General features: G+C 44.5%; 1 protein-coding gene across 1 annotated transcript in view; it reads right to left on the bottom strand.

The window, feature by feature from the left end:
* fras1 (Fraser extracellular matrix complex subunit 1) overlaps window positions 1-12,780 on the bottom strand; it is a 601,677-nt gene that overhangs the window by 394,165 nt on the left and 194,732 nt on the right. The window contains exon 3 of the mRNA XM_038791813.1: window positions 1,940-2,047. Within this exon, the coding sequence (XP_038647741.1) occupies window positions 1,940-2,047 (108 nt within the window). The remainder of the gene's footprint in view (window positions 1-1,939; window positions 2,048-12,780) is intronic.

Below are 12,780 nucleotides of genomic sequence, written 5' to 3' on the forward strand. Positions count from 1 at the left end.
CTGTGGCTAATATCGGGAGTTTCTTCTTCATGCAGAGACTAAGTAACACTTGGAATAAACTGCAGGGAGAGCAGTGGATGAAATTTAAAAAAACAGGATTTGCTTAAGAAATAATCAGATTCAACCATGGGGGACTGTTGCCATTGTTTGAGACTTGGAAGACTTCCTGTGTCTCAAGTCGCACGAGGCAAGCGCAAAATACGCTTATGTCTCTGCTTCATCTTTTTCTGGAGCTAATTTTTCCTGGAGCAGGTCGCTAGACTGAAGTCAGACCGATAGCTTGAAGGGTGCCATTCCTCATCAAACACAGCTGATCAGGAGACCCTCCCTGTCTTACTGCCTGCCAAACATGTTTTGGAAAGATTTGCAGGTTGAGAATCAACCTGTTTGGCCGCATTATGAATGTACCTTTAGTAGTCATAATTTCCTGGCATGGGTCTCAAACCTGGATCTTCTGGCTCAGAGGCAGAGACACCACTCTCATTGCCACAAGAGCTCCAGCATTGTTCTGAATGGATGAATTAATATGGTTCTAATAATTTATAATATTAAATTTGAAGTGCACAGGCACTTCATTTTCAGGTTTCATTTTAAACATAAAATGTATACCTATCAACTATGCCTTATTCTCAATACCACCCATGAAGATCTCAATTCTATATTTTTCTTGTGTGTGTTAACATGGGTGGTGACATGTTGTTTCTTATTTCGCCTCAAGGCACTGTTTCAGTTCATTTATTTGGCAGCTTTGTTCTGCTGAATGAATGTTAGTTTCTCGCCAACATGGGTTTTCACTTTACACACAGGGAGCTCCATGCAGGTGACTGAATGGTAATGGCACGAATACTGCATTTGTTTCATCCATGTTAAACAAGCAGTTCAAGTTGAAAAATAATTCTATGGCTATCTCTGCAATAACCATGACTGACAAGATTCTGGCCTGGATTGTCATCTGCTACTCTGCTCCAAATTGCGGTCACAATGCCAGTTTTCCTTCCGGATTATAATGGCTACTTGCATCAGGCCTGAGACAGGTGAGACTCCCCTCAGTTATAAACATGGCGCCTGACAGTAAGTGGTGGTTGGAAGATGGAGTGTGTATGGTGGGGGAGGAGATGCTGGTGGTAGCATTCCCAAACTGGGAAATTATTTAGCTCCCTCCTGCCTTCCTACCATTCAGGGATTTGGACACCAAAAAATAATCTTCTCTCTGCATTAGCTTAAGGATGAAAGAATGGGCAGCACGGTGGCGCAGTGGGTTAGCCCTGTTGCCTCACAGCGCCGAGGGCCCAGGTTCGATCCCGGCTCTGGGTCACTTGTCCATGTGGAGTTTGCACATTCTCCGTGTTTGCGTGGGTTTCGCCCCCACAACCCAAAGATGTGCAACGTAGGTGGATTGGCCACGCTAAATTGCCCCTTAATTAGAAAAATGAATTGGATACTCTAAAAAAAAAAAATTTTTAAAGGATGAAAGAATAACCTATCTGACCCGGATCTTCATTGGGCTCTCCTTAAAATTGCAGGCACTACCCTAATTGGTGAATCTTCAGTACCAGTATCCCAACTGGCTTCCCATGCAGATCTCTGGTGGCACATTTCACATCCATTTCTTCCAATATGTGTCCAGGATGCAACTAAAACAGCACTGGCGTCCAAAGTTCTAGTAACAAAGTGACCCTGCCATAACCACAGATAACCTGTTATGTGAAGAATGAAGTGGCTCCTGCTCCATTTTCCTTGAAGGCAAATTTGTCAAAATGCATAAATTATTGTAAACGAAACACAATTATTCAGGTTCAAAATACATTTTAAATAATGTAATGCATGATCTTATAAGCATGCAAAACACCATCCACTAACAAACATCCTCGAACTAGATTCTCATTACTCACCATCCATGTCAAAAGGTACTGTCAATATAATATAACTACATAATTACCGTCTGAAAATCACACTGAGGATTCTGACACTGGGTAACCTGGCAGAGGACAATATCACTGTGGCAGCTGCAATCTTGGCAAGAGTCCGGCTTCCAAACAGTATTATTCTGTGAAAAAGAGCAGATAAGATGATACATTCAAGAGATGTGATATGTTGATATTCCCAGATTGAATTTTGCAGTGTTGACTATTTTGTGGATTTAGATTACGTCAAGCTCACATATTCTGCACATTTGACAGTCAGCATTTTTGGGAAGCAGTCGTATGTGGACAAAGTGGACCAGGCAATTCTCTCTTCAGCACCACTTCTGCCCTACTGCTGATGTGGTTTGAAATGATTACAACTACTGCAGATTGTCGGTCGAAATTCTTGCGAAACAGGAATTCCCACCGAAGTATAGTCATGGTCATCTCAGAAATAGTAGAAGTACAAAGGTGAGATGGAAGAGGAATGTGAAAGTCAATGGGAAAGGGAATAGAGAGGGAAGGTGTCAAAAGGGAGAACCCAGGAGTGACTCTGTGGGAATGATGAGGGGAGAGTGAAGGAACAAATACTTAAAAGGAGAAAGGGAAAAGCAAAATAGATAGCCATTTGGAAAGGAAAATGGAAAGGTGGGGGGGGGGAGAAGAGAGAGAAAGAGAGTTAAAAGCAATCAGGAATAGGTTGATCAGGGACCAAAATGATTTAAGAGATTGTGAAATCGATGTGAAAGGTAGAAAATTACATCTTGGTGCGATGAGGGAAGGAGATTGAATGCTCAGGCTATAAATTTAATGGTGTAAATCTACAGGATATAGCAAATCAAAAGCTTTGGAGGGTTCAATGAACTGATTAGTACAACCAATTACACAGCAAATGTCAGTGGTTATAAATAATACAAATATAATCTCGAGATGTACAGAAAATAATCATTAGTGTGATATTCAGACTATGTGCCCTCATTTGGAGCACTGCATGCATTTCTAGTCATTATGATTCTGGAAAAGGTACATGAAAGTGCTTTCCATCTGACACTTGGCATTACACAGAAACTGGGTTCTCCGAATCATCCACTGGAACCTCAACAAAAACTCCAATGAAGTGCCATCTACACAGTTTTTTCAAAGTTTTCATCACTCTTGCAAAGTTACAGCAGCTGATTGGAACATTCCCTTTGGAAATGCTAGCCAAAGAGACAGCACGGGCAGCACGGTAGCACAAGTGAATACCACTGTGACTTCACAGCGCCAGGGTCCCAGGTTCGATTCCCCGCTGGTCACTGTCTGTGCGGAGTGTGCACCTTCTCCCCGTGTCTGCGTGGGTTTCCTCCGGGTGCTCCGGTTTCCTCCCACAGTCCAAAGACGTGCAGGTTAGGCGGATTGGCCATGATAAATTGCCCATAGTGACCAAAAAGGTTAGAAGGAGTTATTGGGTTAAGGATATAGGGCGGAGGTGAGGGCTTAAGTGGGTCGGTGCAGACTTGATGGGCCGAATGGCCTCCTTCTGCACTGTATGTTCTATGTTCAATACAAGACTGAAATGCAATTTTACCACGGTGTTCAAGATCCTTAAAAATAATTTTGCAAACATGTCTAATTTCTTGATCCCAGATGTTGTAGGAATAAGACTTGCAGGTTCAGGATTGAAATGTAAAATATAAAATAATGGAAGCACCCAAGGCGGGATTCTCCCATCGGTCGGCTAAGTGCCAACGCCAACGCCAACGTAAAAATGGGAGTGTTTTACTCCGGCGTCGGCACCCATTCCGGGACTCCATTCTGTGGCCCACAGTGGGGTAGCACGCCGCTGGAGCTGCCCTTGCCGCTCCAGCTGCCGATCCCGGCCTGAACCCGGTGCCTCGGGGTCCGCGCATGCGCAGTTGGGCCGGTGCTAACTAGCGCATGCGCAGTGGCCTTCTTCCCCGCACTGCGCCAAATGGCGCAAGACTACAGGAGCCGGCGTGGAGGAAAGACGCTGGGGGGTGAGAGGCCGGCCGCCAATCGGCCACTAAGGAGGCCCCCCCACCAGAGTCGGAACCCTGGAACCCCCCCCCCCCTCCAGTGCCGAGGTCCCGCCGGCTCAGAGGATGTTAGAATGGTGCCGGTGGGACTCGGCTTTTTGATGAAGGCTGCTTGGCCCATCCGGGCCAGAGAATCGGCGCATACCCCGACCGGCGCCACACCGACTCCAATGACGCCGATTCTCCGCTCAGCGGTGGTCAGAGAATTCCGCCACTGGTTTCTGAAGGCTGGTAATAAAACTTAAAGCAATTGCAAAAAAGGATGGCCTGTTTTTATTTAACAAGGTCAGTGTTGGAAGTGGTAAAATACTTAACAATGGGTGAGTCTTTTCTGAGACTTGTGGAGATGAATATATAAATACAGTGTCATCATAAAAGATTTAAATAATTTTTATGGTTTCCCAGTACTAAGGGAAAGTTTGGGAACAGGAGATAATGAGTTTGAATCTTTATCTGGGGGGTACCATGTTGCCATGGGGATAGATTGCTGGGAGGTCTTTTCCTTGGATATGAGTTTAACCTGGGCGTTTTCACATAGGCAGTTGCTGTTGGAAACTGGTAACAGCTTTGAAAAGCAGTGAGAAATCTGCTAGGTGCTGTACAAGAAGAAAAGGTATTTTGGAAATCAGAGTGATTTCTGATTTTCGAGTCACGAGCAAGAGTATGGTGTGGCCATGCATAAGCTGAGGTGTCCACTATCATGAGGTGCTTAAGGCGGTATGGAAAGTCACCTAGCTTGATGGAGAATAGCAAGAACACAGAGGAGAGTAAAAGTGAATTCCTGAGAGATGTGTCACACCATGGTTTGGTCTAGGAGAAGTGAAGGAGCCCTCAACATTCTGTAAAGTACAGAGTAACTATTGGGTGGAATTAAAAGTAGAAAAGTAATTTGGTCTGTCAAGATTTTTGTATTTAAAATCAAAGTATTTACAAAAATATTAAATCACAACCTACTTTGTTTCTTGTAGAACAGAAATTTTGTTTAAAACATGAAATCTTGTGGAATTATTCTTAAAGTTAGAACATAGAACAGTACAGCACAGAACAGGCCCTTCGGCCCTCGATGTTGTGCCGAGCAGAGGTCACCCTACTCAAACCCACGTATCCACCCTATACCCGTAACCCAACAACCCCCCTTAACCTTACATTTTAGGACACTACGGGCAATTTACCATGGCCAATCCACCTAACCCGCACATCTTTGGACTGTGGGAGGAAACCGGAGCACACGGAGGAAACCCACGCACACACGGGGAGGACGTGCAGACTCCGCACAGACAGTGACCCAGCCAGGAATCGAACCTGGGACCCTGGAGCTGTGAAGCATTTATGCTAACCACCATGCTACCCTGCTGCCCCTGTAGTAACTGAGAGTTTGAATCATAGGAACACAGGAAGTAAGAGCAGGAATCAATCATTCGCTCCCCCAAACCTGCTCTGCATTCAACTAGTTCAGGGCTGATCTTCTACCTCAAAGCCATTTTCCTCCATTACTTCTAAATCCCTTTAATAACTGGAAATCTACCAATCTCTATCTTGAACATATTAAACCTGAGCCTCCACAGCCCTCTCGAGTAATGAAATCCAAAGATTCACCACCCTCTGAAGAATTCCTCCTCATCGCAGTCCAAAATGGCCTCTCTTTTATTCTGAGATGGTGTTCCTTGGTTTTAGACCCTCTGGTCTGGGGAAAAATCCTTCTTGCATCTACCCTGTTGAGCCCTGTGAGAATGTTGTACGCTTCAAAGAAACCACCTCTCATTCTTCTGAACTCTAGAGAATACAGGCCTATCACCTCAATCTCTCCTCACAGGATAATTGTACCTTCCCAGGGATCAGTCCAGTGACCCTTTGTTACACTCTCCCTATGGTAAGTGTACCCTTCCTTAGGTAAGGGTGACCAAAACTGTACTCAGTACTCCAAGTGTAGTCTAACCAATGCTCATGGAGACATAGAGAACTACAACATAGAAACGGCCATTCGGCCTATCACATGTGCACTGGTCAAAAACAACCACCTAACTATTCTAATCCCATTTTCCAGCACTTGTATTCCTTGACATCAAAGGTGCACATCTAATTGCTTCTTAAATGTTGTGTGGGTCTCTGCATCCAACACCCTTGCAGAAAGTGAGTTCCAGACTCCCATCACCCTCATGGTGAAAACACTTTTCCTCACATCCTCTCTAAACCTCCTGCCCCTTACCTTAAATCTCATAATTTCATACATCTTGATCATGCACCCCCCCCCCCCCCCCCGCCCCCGCCCCAAGCTCTTCTGCTCCAAGGAAAACAACCCCAGTCCTTCCAATCTTACAACCCCAGTCTATCCAATCTCTCTTCATAGCTAAAACTCTCCAGCTCAGGAAACATCCTGGTAAATCTCCTCTGTACCCCTTTCCCGTGCTATCACATACCTCTTATAATGTGGATTCCAGAACTGCATACAATACTCTAGCTGTATACAACGGCAGCAAAACATCTTTACTCCTGTACTCAAGTCCTGTTGCAGTTAAGGCATCATGACATTTGCCTTCTTAATTACTTGAGTCACCTGCATGTTAGTTTACAGTGCTTTGGACATCAACACTTCCCAATCCAGCATAATTTAAGTAATACTCTGTATTTTGTTTATTCTGTTTATTCCAACCAAAATAGAGAACTTTCATATAAAATTTCACATTTCCACGTTATATTCCATCTGTCATGTGATGAATGCAAGAATTTGGTAGATATCTAACAGAAAATGCTGGAAAATCTCAGCAAGTCTGGCAGCATCTATAGGGAGAGAAAAGAGCTGACGTTGAGTCCAGATGACCTTTTGTCAAAGCTAAAAGACATAGACATGGGAAATATTTATACTGTGGAGGGAGAGAACGAAAGATGAGTCATAGCTACAGAAACCAAGGGAAAAGAGTGCTAATAGCCACAGAATCCAAGGGGAAAAGTGCTAATAGCAGTCCCCCGAGAAAACAAAAGGTGTGAAAGGCCAAATAGCAGAGAAACTAAAATCTGAGGGTAAACTCTGTTGAATCTGGTTCTCAACATCGAATTTGATGGTCTCAACATCGATTCAACAACTTCAGATGATTAGCTCTGCCCCACATCGACCCCTTTGTTTTCATCCCATTTAATTTTAACTGACTTGTACTATTTACTTCTTTGTCTTTCTTCATATATATTTACCCCCCATATCTTATTCCTCCTTTCCTCCGCCCCTTTGCTTTCCCCTTCCCCTACATAGACAAAGTCATGATGCAATACGATACTTTGAATTGTATCATTGACTTTGTCTAGATATATGTTTCTGGAACCCACCTCTTCATTCACCTGAGGAAGGAGCAGTGCTCCGAAAGCTAATGATTCAAAATAAACTTGTTGGACTTTAACCTGGTGTTGTAAAACTTCTTACTGTACGTATTAAGAAACGCACAATCCACAAGAACGTAAGAAATTAAGAAATTCCAGTGTGAGAAAAAAAACGATTCAGTTCATCAAGCCAACATTCTGTGTGATTTAGTCTCTCATGTGTTTCAACTGCCCTGTTGATGGGGGCCCTGTGCCTTGGCATAGTGTGTGATTCATTGTAAATCCACCACGCCTACAAGAATCCAAGAGACACACGCACACACCACACACACACACACACAGCAAATCTTCATTGATTACCACACAAAATGCAGTTGGGAGCTTGAACTCAGATGAAGTTGGCAAGCATACTGTCCATAATTTTTTAACAGACACTACCAGTAAATAAGGTTGACAGCAAATTACTAATCAAGTAAAAATCTGCGTCAAACAACAAAACATACTTTATGAAGTCAGAAGCTATTTGTTTATTTATAGCAGATAAATTGTGGTTCAAATTCAACTGTGGCAACCTGAAAGGTACATCAAGTAGCTCAATCCATATAGCTCATATTGCACCTGGCTTGAATTTTACCCCGTTGAATTTTACCCCGTTGAATTTTACCCCATTGTTCCTTAATAAAAACTTTTCACATACTAATAAATTAAATTTCAGAATTTTAAAAATCTACCTGAATTTAAATATTCATCCATATGTGCATCAGTTGTTCACCTGTGCGCACAGATCCATGAAAATCCCATAAAAGGACTGAGGAATGTTTTTGTTAAATGCCATGATTGCTGTCTTGTTTCCAACTATCAAAGTGACAGCCAGTCATCTTGAAAACTAGACTGATGGGTGCTTACATCAACCCTTCACAGTGACTGCAAGACAGAACTATCATCACTGATTTTGTGCAGTATCAGAAACCAAGAGTGGCACATAAGACTCAAGTGAAGGGAGAAATTAGATTACTGACTTGAATTCTGTCCAGGGTACTTCTTTAATATCGTATAATATCAATTTCATGAAGTATTTACTCCTTTAATAGGTAATATGTTTGCACTGTCAGCACCTGTCCAAGTAACTGTAAGCACGTCACACTGTTGATTCATTTTCAAGTTATCACAGAATGATTAATAATTATGACATTGAAAACTTTCAAGAGATTCAGGCAAGCAATTAAAAAAATATCCATCAAAAGATTTTACCAGAACCAATTTTTTCTTTCACATACTGATTGACTTGGGGCGCAATTCAGGTGTCAAATGTTAAAGTCCACTTTTGGGCGCGTTTGTGAGGGTGTTTCGCGTTGGCCGTGTTGGCAAGACTGCGACCTACATTCAATGGAACTTAGTGCTAAAAATGAGCCTTTTCCGTGAATCTCGGCATTCCTGGCTTGCTTTTAAACGCTCCCTCACCACTCATTCCCAGTCAACACACAGCATGGCAGCCCGCAGACCTGCTCCTCACTTTGGCGATGCCGACCTGACCAGGCTTCTTAACGCCATTGATGAGAGGCCCATTTACCCTGAAGCTGTCGGAGAACAAGCAGCAGGGTCAGCAATGCTATCTGGAAGGCAGTGGCAGCTTCTGTCAGTGGGGGCAGCATGACTAGGAGGACCGCCGTCCAGTGTAGGAAGAAGATGAATGACCTCCAACAGGCAGCAAGAGTAAGTTACCACTTCTCTCCTGGCATCAGGTCCGCCTGCCTCACCTCAAATTCCTAAAGCCCCCCTCCCCAGAAATCCTGACACCTCTCACCCTCCCCACACCGATCTTGGTGCTTGTTCCTCAGAACCACCTGGCACCCACCCGTACAATCTCTTCATGTCCAGGTGTGATGCCCAACATGCCAACTGCTATAGACCCCACTGACCCAAAAAGCGTGCAACTCACAATATCCTCTCTTCGTGCCCGCAGAAGAAGATAGCCCATAATAAAAGGGAAAGAGTGAAAGGAGTCCCAGAGATCGGAGTCCTCACCCCCTGTGAGGAACGGGCCCTGGAGATCGCGGGGTTGCCTGAGGAGAGAGCATGTGCCAAAGAGGTGAGGATCCACGCCCCTTCACCCAGATGACCGGTTTTGAATTCTTGAGGTCCCACAAAATTATCCTTTCCTCTCTCTGACCACACGTCCATTGTCTTACAGGATCACCAGCTAATGAGCGCGGCTCATCCGGAGTCATTGCTAAGACTCAGAATCTTCAGCCTGTTTTGAAATGAAAATAAGAACATTTACCGAAGTAAGTGTTGCTCTTCAAGGCCTCGCTAAAATAAGCGGTGATTACCATTAAACTTTGCAGATTCAGGGGCTTTAGGGAAACATTTTCTTTCAATTTATTTTTTCCAGCAAGGATAAGTAAAATCCTGTGAGGCACGACATACCACCGAATTTTAAAGAATTATCTTTGTTAATTTCTTCTGAATTGCATCTAATAAATGAAACAAACAGATAATATAGGCAGCACGGTAGCATTGTGGATAGCACAAATGCTTCACAGCTCCAGGGTCCCAGGTTCGATTCCGGCTTGGGTCACTGTGCAGAGTCTGCACATCCTCCCCCTGTGTGCGTGGGTTTCCTCCGGGTGCTCCGGTTTCCTCCCACAGTCCAAAGATGTGCGGGTTAGGTGGATTGGCCATGATAAATTGCCCTTAGTGTCCAAAATTGCCCTTAGTGTTGGGTGGGGTTACTGGGTTATGGGGATAGGGTGGAGGTGTTGACCTTGGTTAGGGTGCTCTTTCCAAGAGCCTGTGCAGACTCCATGGGCCGAATGGCCTCCTTCTGCACTGTAAAATCTATGTTCTATGTTCTAAAAGGGCAAAACTTGCTTGACTAACATTACAGAATTTTTTGGAGGAAGCAAGAGAGAGAGTAGACAATGGTCGTGCTTTCGATGTAATTTATATGGATTTTCAAAAGGCCTTTGATAAAGTGCCCAAAATAGACCAAGTGGAGTCGGGAACAAGTGGCAGAATAGATTGCAAGGGATGGTGCAGGCGGGAGGGATTCAGATTTCTGGATAACTGGGGCTCTTTCTGGGGAAGGTGGGACCTCTATAGACAGGATGGTCTACATCTGAACCTGAGGGGCACCAATATCCTGGGGGGGAGATTTGTTAGTGCTCTTTGGGGGGGTTTAAACTAATTCAGCAGGGGCATGGGAACCTGGATTGTAGTTTTGGGGTACGGGAGATTGAGAGTATAGAGGTCAGGAGCACAGATTTGACTTCGCAGGAGGGTGCCAGTGTTCAGGTAGGTGGTTTGAAGTGTGTCTACTTCAATGCCAGGAGTATACGAAATAAGGTAGGGGAACTGGCAGCATGGGGTGGTACCTGGGACTTCGACGTTGTGGCCATTTCAGAGACATGGATAGAGCAGGGACAGGAATGGTTGTTGCAGGTTCCGGGGTTTAGGTGTTTTAGTAAGCTCAGAGAAGGGGGCAAAAGAGGGGGAGGTGTGGCGCTGCTAGTCAAGGACAGTATTACGGTGGCGGAAAGGATGCTAGATGGGGACTCTTCCTCTGAGGTAGTATGGGCTGAGGTTAGAAACAGGAAAGGAGAGGTCACCCTGTTGGGAGTTTTCTATAGGCCACCTAATAGTTCTAGGGATGTAGAGGAAAGGATGGCGAAGATGATTCTGGAAAAGAGCGAAAGTAACAGGGTAGTTGTTATGGGAGACTTTAACTTTCCAAATATTGACTGGAAAAGATATAGTTCGAGTACATTAGATGGGTCGTTCTTTGTACAATGTGTGCAGGAGGGTTTCCTGACACAATATGTTGACAGGCCAACAAGAGGCGAGGCCACATTGGATTTGGTTTTGGGTAATGAACCAGGCCAGGTGTTAGATCTGGAGGTAGGTGAGCACTTTGGAAACAGTGACCACAATTCGGTGACCTTTACGTTAGTGATGGAAAGGGATAAGTATACCCCGCAGGGCAAGAGTTATAGCTGGGGGAAGGGCAATTATGATGCCATTAGACATGACTTAGGATGTGTTGGTTGGAGAAGTAGGCTGCAAGGGTTGGGCACACTGGATATGTGGAGCTTGTTCAAGGAACAGCTATTGCATGTTCTTGATAAGTACGTACCAGTCAGGCAGGGAGGAAGGGGTCGAGCGAGGGAACCGTGGTTTACCAAAGAAGTGGAATCTCTTGTTAAGAGGAAGAAGGAGGCCTATGTGAAGATGAGGCATGAAGTTTCAGTTGGGGCGCTTGATAGTTACAAGGAAGCGAGGAAGGATCTAAAGAGAGAGCTGAGACGAGCAAGGAGGGGACATGAGAAGTCGTTGGCAGGTAGGATCAAGGAAAACCCAAAAGCTTTCTATAGGTATGTCAGGAATAAAAGAATGACTAGGGTAAGAGTAGGGCCAGTCAAGGACAGTGGTGGGAAGTTGTGTGTGGAGGCTGAGGAGATAAGCGAGATACTAAATGAATACTTTTCGTCAGTATTCACTCAAGAAAAAGATAATATTGTGGAGGAGAATGCTGAGACCCAGGCTATTAGAATAGATGGCATTGAGGTGCGTAGGGAAGAAGTGTTGGCAATTCTGGATAAGGTGAAAATAGATAAGTCCCCGGGGCCGGATGGGATTTATCCTAGGATTCTCTGGGAAGCCAGGGAAGAGATTGCTGAGCCTTTGGCTTTGATTTTTAGGTCATCATTGGCTACAGGAATAGTGCCAGAGGACTGGAGGATAGCAAATGTGGTCCCTTTGTTCAAGAAGGGGAGTAGAGATAACCCCGGTAACTATAGGCCGGTGAGCCTAACGTCTGTGGTGGGTAAAGTCTTGGAGAGGATTATAAAAGATACGATTTATAATCATCTAGATAGGAATAATATGATTAGGGACAGTCAGCATGGTTTTGTGAAGGGTAGGTCATGCCTCACAAACCTTATCGAGTTCTTTGAGAAGGTGACTGAACAGGTAGATGAGGGTAGAGCAGTTGATGTGGTGTATATGGATTTCAGTAAAGCGTTTGATAAGGTTCCCCACGGTCGGATATTGCAGAAAATACGGAGGCTGGGGATTGAGGGTGATTTAGAGATGTGGATCAGAAATTGGCTAGTTGAAAGAAGACAGAGAGTGGTAGTTGATAGGAAATGTTCAGAATGGAGTTCAGTTACGAGTGGCGTACCACAAGGATCTGTTCTGGGGCCGTTGCTGTTTGTCATTTTTATAAATGACCTAGAGGAGGGCGCAGAAGGATGGGTGAGTAAATTTGCAGACGACACTAAAGTCGGTGGAGTTGTAGACAGTGCGGAAGGATGTTGCAGGTTACAGAGGGACATAGATAAGCTGCAGAGCTGGGCTGAGAGGTGGCAAATGGAGTTTAATGTGGAGAAGTGTGAGGTGATTCACTTTGGAAAGAATAACAGGAATGCGGAATATTTGGCTAATGGTAAAATTCTTGGTAGTGTGGATGAGCAGAGGGATCTCGGTGTCCATGTACATAGATCCCTGAAAGTTGCCACCCAGGTTGATAGGGT

The sequence above is a fragment of the Scyliorhinus canicula genome, chromosome 3 (assembly GCF_902713615.1).
Source record: "Scyliorhinus canicula chromosome 3, sScyCan1.1, whole genome shotgun sequence".
In the NCBI taxonomy this organism is placed as follows: domain Eukaryota; kingdom Metazoa; phylum Chordata; class Chondrichthyes; order Carcharhiniformes; family Scyliorhinidae; genus Scyliorhinus; species Scyliorhinus canicula.